The following is a 25,299-nucleotide window of genomic DNA, read 5'->3' on the forward strand; positions in this document are numbered from 1 at the left end:
GGAATCTATAGAGGCCTTACTTCAAAAATACCAGGACACGCCCATCCTGTGGAATTCAAAGCACTCTTTATATTGCAATAAAGAGGTACGAGCGGCAGCACTAGAAGAGCTAGCAAATTATATGCAAACTTGGGTGCCAGGATGCACTGCCAACATGGTGAAGGATAAACTTGCCAACCTCAGAAGCACATACAGGAGAGCATACAAAGCTAATAAAAGCCAAAAATCGGGAGCAGCAGCAAGACAAGCAAAGGAACCCAAACTGTGGTATTATAAACAGATGGCTTTTTTGCGGGACGAAATGGAAGGCAGGAAAACGATGTCCAGTCTTTCTTCCAACCTTTCCTCCATGCTACCTTCCAGCGGACATTCCCCAGATGACCACAGCCCTGCAGAGTCGGAGGAAGAGGGCCTGGCTGACAGAGATGCAGATCTGCCACCCTTCGATGAGGAGGTTATAGTAGTTTCCTCCTATATTTATGGCGTAAAGAATTCTTGGTGGATTAATGATTGATATTGTAAAAAAAAAAACCAAGCTGGGAAAAAGCAAACAAAAAGGTGTACAGACAAATAGGTGTCAGGGATGACAACTGCAGGGGTCCGAAGTAGAGTGTATTCAAGTAATAATGAGCAGAAAATACTCAACGAAAAAACATGAAAATCAAGTGTGGTTTTATTTAGCGAAATTGTAAAAAAATTCCTTTTTTTTCCACACAGGAAGAAGAGATCAGCCAGGAGGTGGCAGATCCTCAGGTGTCTGTCAGCCAGGAGGAGGCCGGGGTCAGTGGCAGCCAGGAGGAGGCCGGGGTCAGTGGCAGCCAGGAGGAGAGCCGGGGTCAGTGGCAGCCAGGAGGAGGCTGGGCCCAGTGGCCTTGCAGCAGGTCCCACCCGGCCAGGAGAACCACCACCAGCCAGTCTTCTCCCCCCCAGGTGAGGCCATCAGGCCGAAGGAGGCAGTTGAGGCCCTGTGGAGGAGGCAAGCCTCCGCATGATCCAGGAGGCAAGCGCCATCATGAGGGCCCCCCTCAACCCCACAGAGGCCTTCAGTGCCTCATTGGCCCATGATTTAAATGAAGGGAGGAGGACCAGAGAAGACTGGCAAAGGCCCTGATGAACCAGGTCCTTTGGTGGATGCAGAGGGGCCTGCCTGACCCCAGTACACTGGGCTATGTGACCCGGCCCGGCTTGCGGAACACCATCCTCCTGCTGCCACAATCAACCCCACCTGCAAGACCCCGTGTTCGATCCGCTGGAAGGCTGCCTGGAGGGAAGGCTGGAAAGAGGAGGAAACGTTTGATTTTCTGGCCTTCCATTTCCTTCCACATAAAGGACATCTTGTTTGTACTACCACAGTTTGGGTTCCTTTGTTTGTGTGCTGCTGCTTCATATTTTTGTGTTTGGCTCCTGAGGCTTGGAAGTTTATCCTTCACCCATGTTGGAAATGCAAGTTTGCATATAGTTTGCTATCTATTCTAGTGCTGCCGTTCTTTTTATTTTTTGTGATGACATTTGCCTGAATAAAAGGCTTTTTGCTTTCATTTGAAAACATGTCTATTGTTTGATATACTGTGGGGATTATTAGGCAGCAAACCTTTAATAAATATACAATGGGTAATTTACAAAGGACACACTCCTTGGGGGGGGGGGACATTTGGTGTGCCAACATGGTTTAATATTCTCTAATGAAACACCAAAAAAAAAAAAAAAAAAGAAAAAAACATGTAAAAAAAAAATAGTTTAAATGGTGACATAACTAGAAACAAAAAAAAAAAAAAAAAAATGCACATTCCTTTACAAAAATGACTACTCTAAATTATGGAGGACCACCAACCAAAACACACGTCTGGCATAGAAAACATTATTAAAGGATTACATCACAAGCAAGAAATGTGACATTTCAGTATGGGTCAACTCTAATGAAATTGCATCAGCAAGAGAACGGGGTTATTCTAGCAAGAGAAGAATTAATAAAACGAGGCTTTAAAATGTGGTTTAGTGCGCCTTTTTAAGACATTGTTCTCTTGCTAGAATAAAAGGTTTCTAATGACGAATGTGCCATAACCCAAAGAAACGCGAGTTTTACCTGAACGAGCGCTCCGTCTCCTCATTTGGACTGAGCATGCGCGGGGGTTTTTGTACGCTGCTTTTGTGTACAGACGAGCGAACATGTCCTGACGGACACGATTCCAGCAGACTGTTTTAAAGCAAGACCAGGAAACAGTTGTTCGTTGGAAAACGGTCTGGCGACGATTGTTTGCTGAATTCTGTACGTTACCTGCCTACACACGAACGAACATGTCCGCTGAAACTGGTCCGCGGACCAGTTTCAGCAGACATGTTTGGTCGTGAGTACGAGGCCTACCTGTTCTTCAAACCAGACAGATGATCCCTTTGACCAAGATGATATACAAAGTGGATGAACTGTAACCTGGCTAAGCTGAACCCAGACAAGACAGAAATGTTTTTGATTGGAGGGTAGAGGCACACATTACAGTGGCCACAAACACATCAGGCTGGTTTGAACCTTGGGAATACAAATCTTATGTTCTTAGACCATGTGCACAGCCTGGGTGTGATCCTGGATGCTGTCCTATCGATTATGCAAAAGGTATCGCCCATAATTCCACCATCTCAGGGATATCCAAAGACTTTAAACATCTGATTCCAGCAGAGGATATGCCTAGATTAATCCATGCTTTTGTATCATCAAGACTACTGCAACTTTCTCTATTTTGGACTCCCTAAGAAAGAACCACATCTGGTACATAATGCATCTGGTACAAAATGCAGTAGTCACAACTCACAACGCTGTATCCTGGCCTAGGCCAACAAGGCCCAGGGCAGCACTTTGCAGGGGGGAAGCAAGGAAAGTGTCCCCGCTGGCTTGTGTTACACTGTTGGTGTAACGCAAGCTGTTTCTAATTTTGACTGTCCTATCATCCTGGACCACAAACCTTCCTCACTGTGCTATATGTTTTCTGCTGTACCATTGGCATGATTATATCTTCTTAGTCCTCTCCATAAAATTATCAGAAATTTGTGCTTGAAGTAGAACTATAGGCAACACTTTTTTTTAGTAAGTAAGTAAGGGAGGGTTATAGCCCCTGTCAGTTAATTTTTTTATCATCCCTGTCCCATTGCAGGGATTTCCCTTCACTTTCTGCCCCATAGCTAAACAGGAAGTGATAGGAAATTTATGCAAATTAAGGGAATCCATTCCCCCCACCCAGGCATTGAGAACTAGTGTCCCCATTCGAAAATTTCAAAGTGGGTCTTAAACAGAAAGGGGTGTGGCCTTGACAGGAAGGGGTGGGTCATATTTAAATTAGGGGGTGCACAAGTTTAGTTAGGCCTAGGACAGCACAAATCCTTAATACACCGCTGAGTAGTCAGGGTACTCACCCACCAACCTTGCCACTGGCACATCACCCCAATTCTTCACTCCCTACTATGAGTTTCAATCAAATGGAGCATATCATTTACCAATCGGCCCTACTTAAATAAATAACTTGGTCCCAGACTATCTAACAGAACTAACAGAACCCATACTCCCACAAGATCCCTCCCCAGAAATGGGAAAATTACACAAGCCCAAAGGCACCTCAAAATCTTTTGGTTCTAATACATTCTATCATGCATACCCAAAAAAAACATTATGATAATTTATATAAACATTATTAACCACTTCATTTCTGGGCACTTAAACCCCCTTCCTGCCCAGACCAATTTTTCAGCTTTCAAGCGCTGACGCATTTTGAATGACAATTGTGCAGTCATACAACACTGTACCCAAATTATATTTTTATCATTTTTTCCCCACAAATAGAGATTTATTTTGGTGGTATTTGATCACCTCTGCGGTTTTTATTTTTTTGCTCTATAAACAAAAAAGACAGAACATTTTGAAAAAAACACTATATTTTTTACTTTTTGTTATAATAATATCCCAATTTTTTTCCTCAGTTTAGGGTGATACGTATTCTTCTACATATTTTTGGTAAAAAAAAAAACAAAAAGCGCAATAAGCGTTTACTGATTGGTTTGCGCAAAAGTTATAGCGCCTACAAATAGGGGATAGATTTATGATTTTTTTTTTATTTTTTACTAGTAATGGCGGCAATCTGTGATTTTTGTCAGGCCTGCGATATTGCAGCGGACACATCGGACACTTTTGACACTATTTTGGAACCATTCACATTTACACAGCGAACAGTGCTATAGTAATGCACTGATTACTGTATAAATGTGACTGGCAGGGAAGGGGTTAACACTAGGGGGCGAGGAAGGGGTTAAATGTATTTCCTGGGAGTGATTATTACTGTGGGGGAGGGGACTGACTGGGGGGAGGTGACCGATCTGTGTGCCTATGTACAAGGGACACAGCATCGGTCTCCTCTCTCCCTGAGATTTAGCTCATGTGCACAATATGAAAATGCATTTAAAGTGATTATAAACCTCAGACATAAAATATGAACAGAGCATATGCCTCTATAGTGTGTACTTGTCTCAATTAGGAACACTAAGGCCCCGTACACACGGTCGGACAAAACCGATGAGAATGGACCGAGGTTCAGTTTCATCGGTCCAAACCGACCGTGTGTATAGCCCATCGGTCTGTTTTCCTTCGGTCCAAAATTTTAAAACATGCTTCAAAACCGAACCGATGGACTGCTGCCGATCGGTCCAAAACCGATGGTTAGTACAGAAAAGCATCGGTTCAAAACCCGCGCATGCTCAGAATCAAGTCGACACATGCTTGGAAGCATTGAAATTTGTTTTATTCAGCAGGTCGTGTGTTTTACGTCACCGCGTTCTGACCCGATCGGTTTTTGGAACGATGGTGTGCCTAAGGGATTGATTTACTAAAGGCAAATTCACTGTGCACTACAAGTGAACTGCAAGTGCACATGGACGTGCAGTCGCTGTAGATATGAGGGGAAGATCTTAAATGAGGGGAAGCTCCGATGATTTCTACACAGGAAAGTCGGCAATGTTAAATTTAACTCTGTGGGAGTATATAAATACTTTCCAGGTGTTTGTATAATCCACACTATCAGAGTTAAATTAACACTCGTAAAAGTTGTTCATAAAGAGGATTGTTTACACTAATAGTGTTAATTCCCAGTAATTCAACACCATAATGTTAACACTTTACTCTAAACAACTTAACACTAGGATTTAACACTGGCAATTTTCCTGTGTGTTAGCATTAATCTGTTATGACAAGTTTTCCTGACCCTAATGCGCGTACACCACAACCGTTTGTCATGACGAGAAAAATGGCATTTTATAAATTGGTCGTGAAAAATGGCCGTTAAAAATTTAGAACCTGCCCTAGTTTTTCTAGTTTTTCTAGTTTTTCACGTCGTGAAAAGCGGTTGTGTGTACACTTTAAGGAGGGGGGAAAAAAACACGCATGCTCAGAAGCAGGTTATGAGACGGGGAAAATAAGCATAAGCAGCCTAAAGGGTGGCGCCATTCGAATGGAACTTCACCTTTATAGTGACGTGGTACGTGTTGTACATCACCGCGCTTTGCTTGAGCATTTTTTTCACGATTGTGTGTATGCAAGGCAGGCTTGAGAGGAATCACATCAAGAAAAACATTGTTTTTTTCCATGACATGACATAAACGTGTGTACACGGCATAAGAGAAAAATGGGGAGGCACTTCCAGCAGATTGACAGCCTCAGCTCTGTTCCCTCCAATTAGCTCTCGGAGCTCTACTCGCTGCGTTCTGCAGTGTGTTATATCAGCTCTCTGCCCCCATTTTCTGACAGCTCAGAAAAGCTTTATAAATTCTAGACTTTGAATGAATGTTATGAATAGAAAATGAATGGAAAACTGCAGATAAACAGGTATGGCTTTGTATGAGGATTTTTTTTCTCTCGGCGTATCACCAGAGGTTATTAACTTCACTGGGTATATACAGGTATCAGGATTTACAACCACTTTAACATACAAAATGTATATTATTACTGTACAATGTTGAGTTTTACTCCAGCCAAAATGTTAGTGTTAGGCTACAGTCAAGAGTTAAAACTTCTCTGTTTTTTTTTACTAACTGTGATCCCTTTGTAGATCTATTAACCCTTTTTTCTTAGAGACAAAATAAATGTCGAAAAAGGTCATCATTGTGTCACCATGTCAAAGCACAGACAGAAATAAAACCATGGGGGTTGAATTACTAAAACTGGAAAGTGCAACATCTTGGGCAGCTTTTCATGGCAGCCAATCAGCTTCTAACTTCAGCTTGTTTTATTAAGCTTTGACAAAAAACTTGGAAGCTGAATGGTTTCTATGCAGTGCTGCACCAGATTTTTTAAATCACCCCCTGTGTCAGAACGGCTAACCTTTTCTTACCCTACTAATAATGTGTGTTTTTTTTATCTGTATCTACATTGTAGAAATCTTGCTAATAGAGACAGGTGGCAATAACAATCTGACAGAGGCTCTGACCCTTCCCAGCTTTATCCAAAACAAAATAAAATGTTTTGTTAATAAACAATTCACTGAATCTCAGTGTGAAACATACATATTTAAGACTAGAAGGAAAGAGCAATAAACACACAAAAAGCATATTTCATGAAAACTTACACTCTTAACTTTCCAACCTTTTTTAACTTGCATGCACAAGAAATGTATGCTAAATACATGTTAATAATATGCAGCTCTGTCCTTTAAAGGAGCATGTTGTAAAACAACCCATTCAGTTTATCTTTTTTTTAAAGTGATCAGTTAACAGCTGCATAAGAGGATTAGAGAGATGTAGGTGGAGACTACAGGAGGGGCATGTCAGCAGGAGGCAGAGAAACAGCAGTACACTAATCTTCATAGTGAAGAGCTTGTACACGGGGCATGTCAGCAGAAGTGCTTCCATTTCTAGCATGTTCAGTTTGAAGTATGAATGCAGGGGGACTGGCAGGATGACCAGGTATTTCACTTAAAATGGAGTTTCACCTAAAATGGAACTTCTACTTTTTGGATTCCTCCCCCTCCGGTGTCACATTTGGCACCTTTCAGGGGGGTGGGGTGAGCAGATACCTGTAGTGTAATAAAGGTATTTTGCTCCCACTTCTGGGCATAGATACCCAAGCCACCCACGGGTATCTACGCCACTTCCGGCGCCCTATCCGCCCCCCCACCCCACTGTCTTTTGGGAGACACAGGTCCCAGTTGACAGCAGGGACCAGTAGGATTGCGCAGCGCGAGTCGCGCCTGCACAGTAGAAAACCAGGAAGTGAAGCTGCAAGATGGCGGCGGCAGCACCAGAGAGACGAGGGAAAGATCGGCTTCAGGTGCCAACATCGCAGGCACTCTGGACAGATAAGTGTCCTTATTTTAAAAGTCAGCAGCTGCAGTATTTGTAGCTGTTGACTTTAAAAAAAGAAAAATGTCGGAACTCCGCTTTAAAGAAAGCAATAGAACAGGATACTTTTCATACAAGTATGTGGTATTACAAACACATATAGTAAATATGAAATGTTTAGCTTTATCGAAGTCAAGCGTAAAATGCAAAAGTTCAAATTAACATATGCTTTATTATTTCCAGCGCGCTTGCGAGTGGTAGCACCAGATGGGACTTTCTTTTTTGAATCCGCAGAGGATGCGATGACATGGTTGGAGGACAAAAAAGATCAGCTTGTACTAAAATGACGGAACACTTAGCTTAAAGAAATAGATATGGGGAATCTAAGGAATAAACAAGCACTTTAAAAAGATTGGATAATGGGAGACACACATAGCTTAGGGGACACAGAATGAGAATGGAGTGTATCACAATGAGATTTAGAGTGGGGGTAGTATGGGGGGGTAGGGGGAGGGGGGAGAGTATGGATGAACCGATCACAACAAAAGCCTACAGGGATTACCTAGGGGGGTGTGGGAAGGGAAGGGGATCTGGGAGGGAGAATAGAAGGGGAGGGGGAGTATTTAAGGGGGGTATATGGGGGGAAACAGAAGGGTTTGATTACACGGAGAGGAAAATATGCACATACACAAATGATACAAATACTGATAAAAGGTAAATTAACACAATCAATAGATTTAACAGGAGCATATATAGATGTTACACAACATAATGATAGAGCACACAGATAAACGGAATAGTAAACAGGGAAAAGTTAATACAGTGGGTGACTGCGATATTGTGTCAATCTCGCTCCCTTTCTCGGCGAGATTGAGCACCTACGAGCCCCATCGAGGGAGCCAGCGCCGAGCTGGCTTGCCGTGATAGAGACAAAGCCGTCATAGAAGCGACGGGAGATCCGACTTGGATTCCCGCCAATTCTACACGTGTGCGGCGTTTGGTATGAATCCTGAGGGGCAAGTCCCCGCCGGATTTTAACTAAAAATCCGGCATGGGTTCCCCCCTCAGGAGCATACCGGGCCCTTAGGTCTGGTATGGGTTGTAAGGAGACACCCCTATGCCGAAATAACGGCGTAGGGGGGTCCCGCTACAATCCATACCAGACCCGTATCCAAAGCACGCTACCCAGCTGGCCAGGAAAGGAGTGGGGACGAGCGAGCGCCCCCCCCCCCTCCTGAGCCGTACCAGGCTGCATGCCCTCAACATGGGGGGGTTGGGTGCTCTGTGGCAGGGGGGCGCACTGCGGCCCCCCCCCACCCCAGAGCACCCTGTCCCCATGTTGATGAGGACAGGGCCCCTTCCCGACAACCCTGGCCGTTGGTTGTCGGGGTATGCGGGCGGGAGGCTTATCGGAATCCTTTAATAAGGGGGCCCCCAGATACCAGCCCCCCACCCTAAGTGAATGAGTATGGGGTACATCGTACCCCTACCCATTCACCTGCAAGAAAAGTGGTATAAACACAAATAAAAAAACACAGGGTATTAAAATATTTTATTAGTCTGCTCCGGAGGCCGCCCCCTGTCTTCTTTAGCTCTTTTCACCAGGGGGGGCTTCTTCTTTGACGTCTTCGGGTGGGGGCCGCTCTTCTTCGCCGCCGTCTGGTTCTCTTCCACCGCCGGGGGGGGGGGTCGCTTTTATAAAAGCGCCCACCCCCCGGCGGGTTTCCTCCGACGTCTTCGGCGGGGGGTGGTGTGCTTCTCAGGGGGGCTTCTTCCGCTATCCGGGGGGGTCTTCTCCGATATCCGGGGGTCTTCTGCTATGTTCGCCGCTCTCTGCTGTTGACTCGGCGCACCCCGGTTCTTCCTCCCGCTGTCCGGTGCCTTCTCCTTCAGCGCTGAACGTCTTCATCTTCTTCCGTGCTGTGACGTCTTCTTCTTCTTCCGGGCTGTGACGTCGTCTTCTTCTTCTCCCGATGTTGACACGCCGGCTCTTCTCGCTGCAATGACAGGTGCGCGGCTTGCATCGGACTTATATAGGCCTCAAAGTCCCATCATGCTCCGGTACCTACCCACGTGGGTAGGTATCACATGGGTAGGTACGGAGCATGATGGGACTGTGAGGCCTATATAAGTCCGATGCAAGCCGCGCACCTGTCATTGCAGCGAGAAGAGCCGGCGTGTCAACATCGGGAGAAGAAGAAGACGACGTCACAGCCCGGAAGAAGAAGAAGACGTCACAGCACGGAAGAAGAAGGAGATGAAGACGTTCAGCGCTGAAGGAGAAGGCACCGGACAGCGGGAGGAAGAACCGGGGTGCGCCGAGTCAACAGCGGAGAGCGGCGAACATAGCAGAAGACCCCCGGAGAGTGGAGAAGACCCCCCGGATAGCGGAGAAGAACCCCCCAGATAGCGGAAGAAGAAGCCCCCCCTGAGAAGCACACCACCCCCCGCCGAAGACGTCGGAGGAAACCCGCCGGGGGGTGGGCGCTTTTATAAAAGCGACCCCCCCCCGGCGGTGGAAGAGAACCAGACGGCGGCGAAGAAGAGCGGCCCCCACCCGAAGACGTCAAAGAAGAAGCCCCCCCCTGGTGAAAAGAGCTAAAGAAGACAGGGGGCGGCCTCCGGAGCAGACTAATTAAATATTTTAATGCCCTGTGTTTTTTTATTTGTGTTTATACCACTTTTCTTGCAGGTGAATGGGTAGGGGTACCCCATACTCATTCACTTAGGGTGGGGGGCCGGTATCTGGGGGCCCCATTATTAAAGGGGGCTCCCAGATTCCGATAAGCCTCCCGCCCGCATACCCCGACAACCAACGGCCAGGGTTGTCGGGAAGGGGCCCTGTCCTCATCAACATGGGGACAGGGTGCTCTGGGGTGGGGGGGGCCGCAGTGTGCCCCCCTGCCCCAGAGCACCCAACCCCCCCCATGTTGAGGGCATGCAGCCTGGTACGGCTCAGGAGGGGGGGCGCTCGCTCATCCCCACTCCTTTCCTGACCGGCCGGGTAGCGTGCTTTGGATACGGGTCTGGTATGGATTGTAGGGGGGTCTCCTTACAACCCATACCAGACCTAAGGGCCCGGTATGCTCCTGAGGGGGGAACCCATGCCGGAATTTTAGTTAAAATCCGGCGGGGACTTCCCCCTCAGGATTCATACCAAACGCCGCACATGTGTAGAATTGGCGGGAATCCAAGTCGGATCTCCCGTCGCTTCTATGACGCGCTTGCTGGGATGTGCTTTTACTATTCCAGTGAGTGCGAGATGTCGGCACACTGTCGCCGAGAATCAGCGCGATGCCGTCGTGCCAAAAACACATTCTCGGCGTCAGGCACTGTAGCACATTTAGGCAAAGAGATAGAAAATAGATATGTATGTATGGGTATAATGTGGAGGTGTATATGGATATGTATGTATAGATATGTATACGCGTACAGAGATAAAGGAGTATGAGTATACTAGGGGCACTAAGTGGTGTAAGAGGGAATTACCCCTTTTTCTAAAGGCTATTAACTGTGTATTTATATCATGGCTTATAGAATGTTTAAGGATATAAATTAATGCAGAATAGAACATTGCAGATAAGATCTAGGATGTTATGTCATGTCATGTACAATTAACCATCTTCTCCTATGGGTAAGCAGGTAGATACAATTTTATCCTGGAACGTTAGGGGTTTGCACGATTCTAGAAAGAGGACTGCTTTATTTACTTTTTTTTTGCAACAAAATCCCACAATTATATGCTTGCAGGAATCTCACCTTACTGGTGATACTACCCAATTGCTACGTATGACTAAGTACCCCGTGCAATACCATTCGGTCCATACTAGATATTCCAGGGGGGTTAGTATATTGTTTTCTAGAAATACAGCATTTATTAAGCAAGATGCGCTTGTAGATCCCGAGGGCAGGTTTATTTTTTTAATGGGGAAATGGGAATCTTGTCTATGTGTTATTGCTAATATATATGTACCGCCACCTTTTACGTTGACAGTACTGCAATGTCTGGCCAGGTTTCTGGCCAAGCATCCGCAGTTACCTGTATGTCCATGGAGACCTTAATAGTGCAATAGATACCTCTATGGATGTATATAAAAAAAAATCTCCACAGGGCCCTAGGGAGTATACCTCACTTGCTAGATTTGCAACCGAGCTAAGATAGGTAGATCTGTGGAGATGTAAATACCCCCTCCACGCCCAGTTTTCTTGTCACTCCCTGACTCATTCCACGCTCTCTCGTATAGATTTTGCCCTGGGTAACGACTTAACGTTTTCTTTTGATCCAGCGGTAACATATTTGGCCAGAGGCTTGTCTGACCACTCCCCGGTGCAGCTTTCTTTGGATCTGCATAAAACATGTCTCTCTATGCACTGGAAATTGAACCCTTTTTGGTTTCAGTTATTTACCGATTTGGGGAGCATGCGGACGCAGATCCAACATTTTTTGGACGACAATAAATTATCAGCCGCGCCTGGAGTGGTATGGGACACGCTAAAAGCCTTTATTAGGGGGATGTGTATAAAAGAAATTAGTCTTATTAAAGGAATAGGCAGTGGATTTTTGAGGCTAAGAGGGCGGTGGAGAAAGCAGAGGAGCTGTATTTGCAGGATCCCACACCCGAATATGAAGGGAAGTGGAAAGACGCACAAAAGCTGTACTATTCATTTACAACAAGCTGATAACAAGAGATTCTTTACCTCCCAAACATATTTTGAGGAGGGGGAAAAAACTGGCCATATGATAGCTATGATAGCTAGGTCTCAGCAGCCACCCCAATTGATACACAGTATTAGGACATCAACGCAACTGACGGTTACGCATACGCCCTCTATAGTGAAGGAGTTTTACTCCTTCTATGAAGACTTATACTCCTCTAAGGTGATATATCCAATGGATGATTTGACATGTTTTTTGGATTCCATCACACTCCCCTATCTCAAGGAGACGGATAGAGAACGCCTTAACGCACCTTTTTCTCTTGAAGAATTCCAGATCGCGCTGGCCACCTTTCCAAATCCAAAAGCTCCGGGAAATGATGGATTGCCAATTGAACTGTACAAAAAGTTCTGTGGAGTGCTCCTACCGGAGTTACTCCATACGCTTAAAAACGCACTTGACTTGGGCTCCCTACCTAGATCCATGTATGAAGCTGTAGTGGTAGTAATACTGAAACCAGGGAAGGACCCTGAAAAACCTGACTCATACAGGCCTATCTCATTGTTAAATATGGACTTGAAACTCCTCACGAAAGTGATTGCCATGCGACTCTCGGCGGTAGTGACTGCACTGGTACATCCGGACCAGTCCGGTTTCATACCAAACAGATCTACGGCAAATAATTTGCGACGACTTTTTCTTAATATGCAGATCCCTACTGACACTCATGGACATAGAGCGATACTTTCGCTGGATGCCGCTAAGGCTTTTGATAGCGTGGAGTGGGAGTATTTGTGGAAAGTGCTGGAGAAGTTTAAACTGGGCGAGGATATTATCTCTTGGATTAAGCTACTGTATAAAGCTCCAAAAGCGTGTATCCGGATAAATAATACCCTTTCACCCTCCTTTGATCTACATAGGGGAACGAGGCAGGGTTGTCCCCTGTCCCCCCTGCTTTTCGCCCTGGCCATAGACCCTTTGGCGGCGGCTATAAGGGGGAATCCAGAAATACAGGGATTCAGGTGGGGAGAACTAGAAGATAAGTTGGCCCTATATGCAGACAATGCGCTGTTGTTTTTGGGTGATACGTCAGCATCCCTGACCCATCTTATGGAATTATTTCATACTTTTGGAACCTTCTCCGGTTTTAAAATTAATTGGGATAAGTCTACCCTTCTTCCACTAGATCCGCTTCTGGGACCTTTGCCGCAGATTGTGGACCAGATCAAAATTGTGGATAAATTTAAATATTTAGGTATTATGGTTCACCCTAATTTAGATCAATATATTAAACTGAATGTGAGTTCAGGAAAAAACAATGAGTTGGATCAAGTTGCCGCTGTCCGTTATCGGGCACTGTAACCTGATCAAAATGATCTGGAATCCTCAGTTACTCTACATGCTCCATAACGCTCCTACCTGGATCCCCGCCCAAATGTTTAAGAAATGCAACACTATATACCGAGCATTAATATGGAGGAAACTGGTCCCAAGAATTAAATTAGAAACTTTACAGGAGAGGAAGGACTTGGGAGGCTTAGCAGTACCGAACCCATTTTTTTATTTTATTGTGGCACAGCTACAACACTTGGCAGGATGGTTATGCCCGGAACCCTCGGACCCCACTAGAAATATGGTGGGAGCCCAGGTAACCGGAGATAACCTGGTGGAATGTATAGAGGCGGGGGAACTGGGGGCTATGGACCAGTACCCCACATTTATACTCATAGATAAGATTTGGAATAAAACTAAACAACACCTGCAATATGTGGGATATACTAGCTGGTCACGTATATGGAGGAATAGTAACTATTCAGAACTTAATAAATTAAAAAATGTCATTGATTGGGAGAGATGGAATAACGTACATTTCACAACTATATGATGGAGGGGTACTTAGGGATTTCCAGTCCCTACGTGAGGAATTTGATCTACCCAATACATTTTTTTTGAATACCTACAATTGCGACATGCTATTTTGGCACAGGCTACAACATCCACATGGGAGCCTACCAGGCCGATAATGCTTTTGAAGCTAACTATGGCGCCCTCCAGGAAAGGACAAATTTCGTCCTTGTATAGCGCCCTTTTTGGACACGTCTCTACGGCGATGACTTTGAAGTGTAGAGCTGGCTGGGGGGACAACATAGGATATATTACTGATGATGAGTGGAATACAATACTAGGTATTGTTCCTAAGGTAACATTATCATCAACTCAGCAGCTAACCCAGCTTTTCATTATTCATCGTACATATCGTACACCTGAAAAATTGTATAAATGGCGTAGAAGGGATGACCCATTTTGCCCCCGATGTCTAGTGGACAACGGGACCATTGTTCATATGCTTTGGAGGTGTCCCAAGCTGCAGCGCTATTGGGGGGCGGTGGTGGACACTGTTAATAGCATATGGAACCTTCAAATCCCTAGGGATCCTAAAACTTGTTTGCTGGGGTGGCTAGACGAAGAAATGTACATGCCATATACCCTTACTGCTATTCTAAGGACCCTGTTTTTGGCCAGGAAGCTTATTGCTAGGAAATGGCTGTCTGTAATAGCCCCCACACACACAGAGTGGATAATATCGGTAAATGGTTCTCTTGTTAGGGAACAACTTACGTATAAACACCGGGGTAACTTAGGGAAGTTCGAGAATATATGGAGTCCCTGGCTGAATACTCCAGGGTTGGCACCACTGCGGCTGATGCAAAGTAGAACCCTTGAAGACAAAGCTGTAGCGGCAATTAGACCGGCGTAGAATAAACAGGCTAGAAGGGTAGAGGGAAAAGAAAAAAAAAGGGGAAAAGAAAATATGTATGAAAGGTACACTTAAGGGGCCAAATCCTCAGAAAACTAGCGTAACTTAACTTTTCCGAGTTAAGTTACACGGCCTTAAAATTTCTACCTAAGTGCCCGATCCACAAAGCACTTACCTAGGAATTTCAGGCCGTGTAACTTAAGTTTCTCCGTCGCAAGGCGGTCCTTCTCTCTGGGGGGCGATTACAATTTAAATGAGGCGCGCTCCCGCGCCGGCCGTACTGCGCATGCGTGTGACGTAATTTTCCCGACGTGCATCGCGAAAAATTACGTTACGTCGGGCTTTGTGGATTGCGACGGGACAATAAAGTTGCGTCGGGTAAAAAAAAAGTTACGCGCCGGGAAAAAAAATTCAAAATTTAAAAAAAATCGCGGCGATCAAAAAAAAGTTCTGTTTTTACAAGGTGTTACTAGTTTACACTTTGTAAAAGCAGAACTAATTTTACGTATGCAAAACGTAACTTACGCAGAAAACACAAAGCTAAAAAGCTTTGTGGATCTGCCTAAGTACTCATTTGCATACGCAAAGCGGCATTTCGACTCGAAATGCCCCCAGCGGCGGATGCGGTACTGCATCTTAAGATCTGACAGTGTAAGTGTCTTACAGATGTCAGATCTTCTGCCTATCTTAGGAAAAATCCTTTTGAGGATCAGATCCAAAGATAGGCACAGGGATACGCAGGCTGAACAGCAGTTCCGCCTGCGTATCTCCTTTGAGGATTTGGCCCAAGGTTCTTAGATATAATGCACCCAATATAGTGCTGAAGAATACAGAGGTGCCGTTTGGAGATGTATGTGTTCCTGAAGACATGTGAAACTTGTGGTGCAATATAACATGTAATATTTTGTAAAGTATTTTAAAGAAAAATATTTTTTAGACTAAGTATGTGTTTTTGTATGTCGGAAATTTAATAAAAAAGTATCTGATTAAAAAAAAAAATATGAAATGTTGGTGTAACATACACTTTAAGGTTAGGCATAAGCCTGTGTCTAAAAGCAAATACCGATGCTCTTAGTAAACACACACACCAATGCCTTCACATAAATAGCCTTGGTATCTCATGCAGCTGCAGCTATCCACACTACCAAAAAACACAAAATGCTTATAAATTGTTTATATAGAAACGATAATTTTCGTAATTTTTATTATATAATTTTCAGGCCTGTATACTGATGAACAACATTCAACAGCTAAGAGTCCAACTGGAAAAGATGTTTGAAAATATGGGTGGGAAGGAGGTAAGACCCTTGATATATATTGTGTGTGGTTTTTATCAGAATATATTTAAAGATCATTAGCAATATGCCTATTTACCAATTGCTTTACATCAGTATTTGATCTTAGAAAACAGTAGTAATAAACCTTATTGCAATAAGTTAAGCAAAAAAAGCACAAAATTCATAGATTCTGGTGCACTGAATGCTAATGATCTGTAACGTTAAAAAGAAAGATATTCTATGTTTTGTGTTGTAATCACCAATCCATCATCTCCAGCTATTACTGCATATGACATTTCTGTATCTGTGTTGATGGTATTGTGTTTTGTGCTCTGTCTGTAATGTGTCATGTCTTTGTCCAATGCTTTTTAACCTGCAATCAACCGAGCAGAAGATAGAAGGAGCAATAGCTTTTTACAAGGTTTGTGAAAGCTAGCATGCATTGGTAGTTCAAACCATATGTTACAGGCTGTATCATGGTGCCAGCCTGACAGGCTATTGTGACTGTGCCAGCCTAAGATAGGAACACAACTGTTCTATTGAGAATTCAGTGGGAGATGAAATAAACATTTTACATTGTGACATCTGCTATAACAATTGCTTAGAAATAAAAAAAAGACACATGGAGTATCCTAGTTTGACCTCTGGGTGCTTATGTCTTTTTGCTCTAAAAAGTAATGGTCTGTGTCTTTTGCCCATTTTATACATAGGCATTAAACTGATGCAGTGCAATAACTATAAATTACAACCTATATAGCTTCCCCTCCTCTGTCAGTTGTTAAAAAAAATGTTAATCCATTTACAATGGAAAGCAATAAGTGTCATATTCCCACTATCAGTGATACAGGATTTGGTTCCTGGACCTTAAAGGGGAACTAAACCCTTATATCCCTTTTTTTTTTTTAAACAAAAAAGGTTATTTAAGTTTTAAAACATACAAAGGTAAGCAGTGATACAATCTTATCAACAATGCAATACGGACCCGGACATAATATAGTTAAATCTGCAGCATGAGAGCAGGTTAGCGGCGGCATAACAAAACAAAGAAATCCATCAGCAGGGGCACAGCAGGTTGAAATTGAAAATACCAGGGATAGGGGGGGGGGATCCTCAGATACCTAAGGTGGCGGAAAGGAGGGGTCGGCCTACTCAGATCTGTTCCATCATTGCCTCCCGAGTCCTAATCCAGAGGCAACCTCCTCTCATGAACCCACAGCGACCATAGCTTGTCAAATTTTTTTGGGCAGTTGCGTCCCAGATATGTTAATTTGTACAACGGCAGTGCCTTATCTATCAGTGTTTGCCATACCCTTATATCCTTTGAAGCCAAGGAAGCTGCCACCTTGGCTTCTGTTTGAACTGCAGCTGCCATGGTGCTGCACTTGTAATCAGATATGGCATCATTCATTTGATGACTTGACACTTCAGGTGAGTGCGGACATAAGTGCACTAGTAATGGTAACAGTGACATACCCTGGATGTCACTGTTTTGGAAAATGGTTAAATGAGTGGGTTTAGTTCCACTTTAAAGTGAGACTCCAGTTTTAGTTTTTTCATCCTCACGTCAACTATATAACGTTAATCCGGAAAGTATTCACTTTTTCCACATTACAGCCCTCTTCCAAAATAAATTAAATTCATTATTTTCCTCACAATTGTACAAACAATACCCCATATTGACAATGTGAAATAAGTTTGATGGAAATCTTTGCAAATTTATAAAAAATTAAATGAACATTTTAATTAAAACTTATTCACAGCCTTTGCCATGATGCTAAATATTAGCCCAGGTGCATCCTGTTTCCACTGATCATTCTTGCAATGTTTCTATAACTTGATTGGAGTCCATCTGTGGTAAATTCAGTTGATTGAACATGATTTGGAAAGGCACACACCTTTCTATATAAGATTCCACAGTTAACAGTGCATGTCAGACTACAAACCAAGCCACAAAGTCAAAGGAATTGCATGTAGACCTCTAAGACAGGATTGCATTGAGGTACAGATCTGGGGAAGGGTACAGAAAAATTCTGCAGCATTAAAGGTCCCAAATGAGCACAGTGGCCTCCATTATCCACAAATGAAAGAAGTTTGGAACCATCAGGACTCTTCCTTATGAGGGCCGCCCAACCAAACTGAGCAATCGGGGGGAAGGGCCTTAGTCAGTTAGGTGACCAAGAACCCGATGGTCACTCTGACAGAGCTCCAGTGTTTCTCTGTGGAAAGAGGAGAATTTTCCAGAAGAGCAAACATCTCTGCAGCACTCCACCAATCAGGCCTGTATAGTAGGTTGGCCAGACAGAAGCCACTCCTTATTAAAAGGCATTCAAAAGCCCACCTGGAGGGAACCTGAAGGACTCTCAGACCATGTGAAACAAAATTCTCTGGTCTTATAAAAGAAAGATTGAACTCTTTTGCCTGAATGGCAAGCGTCATGTCTGGGGGAAACCAGATACCGCTCATCACCTGGCCAATATCATCCCTACAGTGAAGCATGGTGGTTGCAGCATCATGCTGTGGTGATGTTTTTCAGTGGCAGGAACTGGGAGACTCATCCGAAACGAGGAAAAGATGAATGAAGCAATGTACAGAGACATCCTTGATGAAATGCTGCTCTAGAGTGCTCTGGACCTCAGACTGGGGCAAAGATTCATCTTCCAACAGGACACCCACCCTAAGCACACAGCCAAGATAAAAAAGGAGTGGCTACAGGACAACTCTGTGAATTTCCTTTAGTGGCCCAGCCAGAGCCCAGATTTGAACCTGACTGAACATCTCTGGAGAGATCTGAAAATTGCTGTGCACCGACGTCCCCCATCCAGCTTGATGGAACTTGAGAGGTCCTGTAAAGAAGAATAGGAAAAACTGCCAAAAATAGGCTTGCCAAGCTTGTAGCATCATACTCAAAAAGACTTAAGGCTGTAATTGATGTCAACAGTGCTTCAACAAAGTTTTGAGGAAGGCTGGGAATACTTATGTACATGTGATTTTTTTTGTTTTTTAATAAATTTGAAAAGATTTCAAACAAACTTCTTTCATGTTGTCATAATCCATTTTGGAATAAGGCTGTAACAAAAATGAGGCACTGTGAATACTTTCCGGATGCAATATACATTGCAAGGACCGTATCACAATTTCAAGATGATTGTTACTGGTCCCATTTTGTCAAAATGTTGGTATTTACCTGGGAGTTTTATTTGGAAGATCCTCTCTTAATAGGATCAGTCCTAGATTTTTTAATATTTTTTTTCCTAAACCCCTGGTCTTTACAACAATATTTAAGTAGCACACCAACATTAAAAACCCCAGAGTAGTCAACATATTGATATTGATGAAGATTTGATAATCTTAATCCATGTAAGGCCATCTGTAATTGGAGCTGAAGCAGACTGCTGGGAGCTGTAGTGAACTAATTACCGGAGGAGTTGTGATATTAGAGAATCCTGACCACAAACTGTAGTCATAGCAGAAAAAAAAGGAAAATGCAGAAAATCATAGCTTTCTATTGATTGCCCTAGTAAGGTAATTAAAATACGATTATAATACAATTATTGTTCGGGCACTTATATGTGTATTTAAATATGTAATTAAACTGGAGTTTTACTTTAAAGCTGAATTCCAGGTATGGCTAGCATTGCATAGTTACATTGGCCCAGCTTGAACCAACGTAAGTATGCATATGCTATACTTTTGGGATCCCTGGCAATGCTGGAAATCACTGTAGTATGCATGTAATTAAAAGGATTTGTGTTTTTTTTTTTGCATCGCTCTCAAAGTCACATTAAAAGAACCCTCCCCTTGCTGTATAGTATTTTTAAAGGATAAGTTCACCTTATGGAACGTGTTACATGTTCCACCCATACTGTACTTAAATGATCACTAAAGAGAATAATTTTTTTTTTTTAAATAACAAACATGTCATAGTTACCTCCAGTGTGCAGCTCGTTTTGCACAGAGTGGCCCCGAACCTGGTCTTCTGGGGTCCCTTGGCGGCTGTCTCAGCTCCCCCCCCAGAAGAACTTTCCACCTTCATGCAAGCTCTCTCGCATGGTGGAAAGTTCTTGTGGACGCGCTCCCGTGATACAGCCGGCGGCTATAGCCGCTCACTGTATCACTCGGGCCCGCCCCCCAACGTGCCGCGTCATTGGATATGATTGACAGCAGCGTGAGCCAATGGCAGGATTGGCTGCGAAAAATATGTGCATTTATTATTTTTTCCAAAATGGTAAACTTGGCCTTTTTTTGCTTTATTATATATACCCATGGCAGTGCTTTCTAAAGACTAAACAATTGCCAGAATTCATAGATTTGCTATCCCAGCCCCTAACCCATACAGTATCCTTCAGTTCAATGATACATTTAGGTTTCATGAATTTCAATCAGGATTTGATCATCTCCCCACAAATCAAATGTAGGCAGATTTGCCCATCCTTACAATTCAATTGGGTGGGAGGAAAATAAAGTGCTCAACATCTGTTACTAACTTTTAATTTAAAAAGACAGGGCACATCCTACTGTATAGGTGACTGACTATAGGCCCTCTATAAACTGACATGATTAGAGAAACTTAAATCAGATTACAATATATTGCACTGCATTATTTAAAGGCCCATGTGTTTTAATTATTTGATCAATGCAAATAAATTGAAAAAATAAGCTGGACGAGACAAAGATAGAGAGACAACCTAAAGACTGTGTTCCTCTAATAATAGAAAATTCCTAACATCTTAGGCAGAGCCATGTCACTATATGCTCCTACATGCTGGCTATGCATGATGAGGAATGGTTTTCTAAGGTGCTGACTAACTGGTGCTAAGCATTGGCATGTAAATCTCACATTGCAGCTTACTACTGCTTAGTCAGCTGGTGCCACTGTATGCTTTTAAACTGGTACTTTTTTATTTAGTTTGTATCTTATTTCAGCAAGTACAATTGATTGTTTTTCCAGAAGCATATCGGAAGATCAGTGTGGGCTGAAGAGGCATAATATTACTATATTTTATTCAAATGGTGTTTTTGATACAAAATGAAACAGCCTAAGGAAAAGTTGCTGGTGCTGGCTTATTTGCACAGCGGTTAAATTTCAGCTCAGTTACTGACTCCTCAATAACCAGACAAAATCAGATACCGTATGTAGTCTGTGTTTATTTTATCAGTTTGCATGATGTTAGGATACCGAGGAGATGTTTTCTGCTTGGATTACACCAAAACCCTGTGCCCTGAACCACTTTCTTCTTGACAGAACACTGTATAACCTGTCTCCGTTCTGCCAGTAAAGTGGCTAATTATTTCTACTATTCTTCCTTGTTTTTCCGATAATTGCAGACAGCTTTAGAAAACAAAATGGATTTGATACACTTTGATGCACTTTCTAAACCAGTGCCCAGAGTTGTCTAAGAAATTTTAGGGCATATCACATGTTGAAAAAAAATATTGTTTCATATTATTATCATACAGATATTGAAGAGCCAAAGCTAAGAGGTAGGGGCCAGCAGAGGAGGGCTGGAAAAGTTCCCTGGGCTGTACTATTCTACAAATGTCTGCACTCCACTCCTCCCGGAGTGTTACACAGCCCATAGGATATACACCATGCCCATAGTATTTATCTAAAAATTTTAGAAGGCCCGTGTAAACAAGTATTCAGTATCTTTCACTGATACTTGAGAAAAGGAGTCAGCATAATTGGATTAATTTCTGGATAAAAGCTAGGGAAAAAACAGCCTCCTAAAAGTCCTAATTTTGACTATTACTATTTATTCTGACAGTGAGATTTTTGACCAAAGATTGCAAAGAACCTAGTCAAAATGAGTCGTAATGTGCTCAATTCTGGTAGCATTTTGTATTTCAAATTGGAAATTTAATTGTTTTTTTTAGGGGCCTTAAAAATTAAATAGGAGTCAACCTAGTACAACATCCATCAGTTAATTATAAATCCAAACGAAATGTGGACTTTAGCCCTGGTTCACACTGGGTACGATTTGGAACGATTTGAGATGCGATTTGACATGTCAAATCGCATCTCAAATCGGCGGCAATTGTCGGCAATGGCACTGTCCTAATCAGTGCGAGGCCGCATCTGCGATTTCAAAAAGTAGTTCCTGTACTACTTTTTGTGATTTCGGGCTGCGATTTACATTAAATTGCGGCCGAAATCACGGCAAAATTGTGGCAAAATCGCGGTAAAATCGCGCATTTTACCGCGATTTTGAATTCGCAGCAGTGTGAACCTAGGCTGAAAGGTATCATGAGAGCAGCCAATTGCATATTAAAGATACGTATTTATTACATAAACTAACGTACAATTAAAAAAAGTATATAGATCCACCATTATATTTAAATATAATTGTATCTTATTTTTATCTTAATTTTGTTTGTTCAATAAATACGCATCTATTTTAATATATATATTTAGTACCTCTCATGATACCTTTAAAGTCCAAATTTGTATCTTTGTTTGTTTTGAATTATTAAATAACTGATGGATGTGGTACTAGGTTGGCCCCCTATACAATTTGTAAGGCCCCTAAAAAACTATTTATATTCCAATTTGAAATACAAAATGCTTTTAGAATTGAGCACATAATGACTCGTTTGTCCAGGATCTTTGCCCTTTTTGGTAAAAAATCTCTCTGTTACAATAAGTGGTAATAGTCAAAACTAGAACAATACCTGGAGGGTAAAGCTGTTGAAAATTAAGACTTGCTAGCTCTCTACTAGCCAACATTATCCAGCCCTCCACTGGTGAACACAGATACCAATTTGACAGCATGTCTTTGTATCCTAACATCATAAAAGTATATGTTTTACCTTCTACCTGTATTTACATTTACTTTTTAAAACTGCCTGCTTTCTTCCTTACTATATTAATAAAACAGATATTTATTAATATACTAACAAAAAGCACATACAATGTAGCTTTTTGTTACAATGTGTATATTTCAGGAAAATGCACAGTAAGCATGACAATTGAAATGTTGGCTTGCTTTCTCATGGCTATAAAAGACAGCCTTGTAAAGATGGAGCAGCAAAGATCATATTACTGAGCTTCTTATACTGAAAGTAAATAGCACAGTTTGCTTGCCTTATTTCTGTCAAATTGCTCACTTGAGTCTATATGAAAACTTGGTTTGAAGATAGCGTCTGTTCTTATTGCTTGGAGACAGGTCATCGCTGTCATGCAATGTTATGATTTTGTCTTGGAAGGAAAGCGATAGAGGGGAATGCTTCGAGTCAGTCTTTTTTAGAACTAAAATCAGACTCTTGTTATCTACCGTATATCTGAAAGCTGCAGTAAACAAATTATATCCCTAAGATTTATTTCCTCTTCAGAAAATACTGTCTGTAGTCAAATAGAACTTGATTGACAGCCTAAATCTCTGGAAGGCACCCTGTTGCTGAACTAAATCTCCAATGCCATCCTAATACCATGATGTCCAAACGTGTTATATGATACTTAACCACTTTTTCAGACTGAAGTTGCCTATACAAGGAATGCTGACTGATATGCTCAACAATTTATAGTGTACAAGGTGCTCATAAAAGATGCCCTGAATAGTAAGGTTTTAATTGTTCAGAATGGAAAACCATAGGGACCTAGTATTGATAAAGTAAAACTTTATTTTAAACTATTAGGCTTGGTTCACACTAATGCGACATAGGATCCAACTTGTGACACCCCAACTCAGATGACGTAAAATTCAATGTTTCCCTATGAGCGCTGTCTTAACTGATACTACAAACATCTGTCCGACTTTAGAAAAGTTTTCTGCACTACTTTGATCTGAAAAAAAATCGCATCAAAGTCGGACTCCAAAGTTGCACTGAAAGTCATGCAACTTTTGAGTTGGGCTAGTGTGAACCAATCCTTAAAGTGTATGTCAAGTCAAACATTTTTTTTAGTTTTGGATGGAGTGGGGAGAAATCAGAACCCCTGTCAGGTTTTTACTGCTTTCTTGTGCTTTTTTAAAGAGATTTGCCTTCACTTATTGTCAGGGTGATAACAGTTTCACCAGACAGGAAGCAAGATGAAATATCCCTAATGGAGCCCCAATAATAATAAAAACTCAACATAGGTTCGTACCCTTCCCCACTCTATTCAAAAAGAAAAAACAATTATAGCTGGACATATATAAGAAAAGGTGTATGGACTTGTATCTGCTCCTACTTCTTTGCACTGCCCGATGGCCCCAAATACATTTAACTCTGTGCACATTGCTACATACATTTAAAGCCCCTTTAACATAAAGATCGTAATTAATATTGTACTTCTAGTGGAAACCAGTGGGAAAACCTGATTTAAAGCTTGGATCGCTGATTTGCAAGACATAAAAACAAAACATTTTTGATCAATTTAGTACTAGCAAATATAGAGGCCAAGGGACTACAGTAGAGTCACCATATACAACACACTATCAATTAATTGTCTACAAAATTCTATGCGTTCTTTTTTTTTTAAAGTGACACTATCCTTATTCTTCAAAACAAATCAATGGACATGCATTGGTTAATGGCTCTGTAATCTGTTTTTCATGAAAAAGTTTCTTACTGTGTTTTTTTTTTCTGCTTCTTTGTAACCTCTCTTTTTCCCACTCATTTCATATTAGTTTCAGTCATGTGCACTGCTCTATGCACTACAAACCCTATAGTCCTTAGTCCATCTAGGAAGTGAGCAAAGAGGATGGCAACCATTCTACATACAGTGGGACCATTTAGAAAGAATGTAGCAATCTTAGACAAGAAGTCAGATTACAGCAGCAAAAAAAAAGGGGGAAAAAAGAATTTGGAGATTAAAACAAGATTGAGAATAATAGAAGGGGCTTTCTTGAGTTAAAGCGGAGCTCCGCTGTAAAAAAATAAATAAATATTAAAAGCCAGCAGCTACAAATACTGCAGCTGATGACTTTTAATAAATGGACACTTACCTGTCCTGGAGTCCAGCAACGTCGGCAGCAGAAGACGAGCAATTGCTGGTCTCTCTGCTTTCCCCACCGCCATGCTCGGTGAGGGAATCAGGAAGTGAAGCGTTGCGGCTCCACTGCCCGATTCCCTACTGAGCATGAGAAAGACGCGCTGCGCCATCCTCACTGATCCCCTGCTGTGTTCTGGGAGTTGTGTGTTTCCCAGAACACAACGGGGGGGGGGGGAGTGACGCACTACCTGCAGGTCCCCGCAGTGTGTTCCCGGAGGTGGGTGCAAAGGTATCTGCACCCCCCTGCACCCCTCCCTCCTGAAAGGTGCCAAATGTGACACCGGAGGGGGGGGGGGTTCTGTTGAGTGGAAGTTCCACTTTAGGGTGGAGC

The 25,299-nt window shown here is 42.6% G+C and overlaps 1 protein-coding gene across 1 annotated transcript in view; it reads left to right on the top strand.

The window, feature by feature from the left end:
* Positions 1 to 25,299, top strand: part of UNC13C (unc-13 homolog C) — an 829,386-nt gene that overhangs the window by 624,195 nt on the left and 179,892 nt on the right. The window contains exon 23 of the mRNA XM_040342717.1: positions 15,944 to 16,021. Within this exon, the coding sequence (XP_040198651.1) occupies positions 15,944 to 16,021 (78 nt within the window). The remainder of the gene's footprint in view (positions 1 to 15,943; positions 16,022 to 25,299) is intronic.

The sequence above is a fragment of the Rana temporaria genome, chromosome 3, assembly GCF_905171775.1.
Source record: "Rana temporaria chromosome 3, aRanTem1.1, whole genome shotgun sequence".
NCBI lineage: Eukaryota > Metazoa > Chordata > Amphibia > Anura > Ranidae > Rana > Rana temporaria.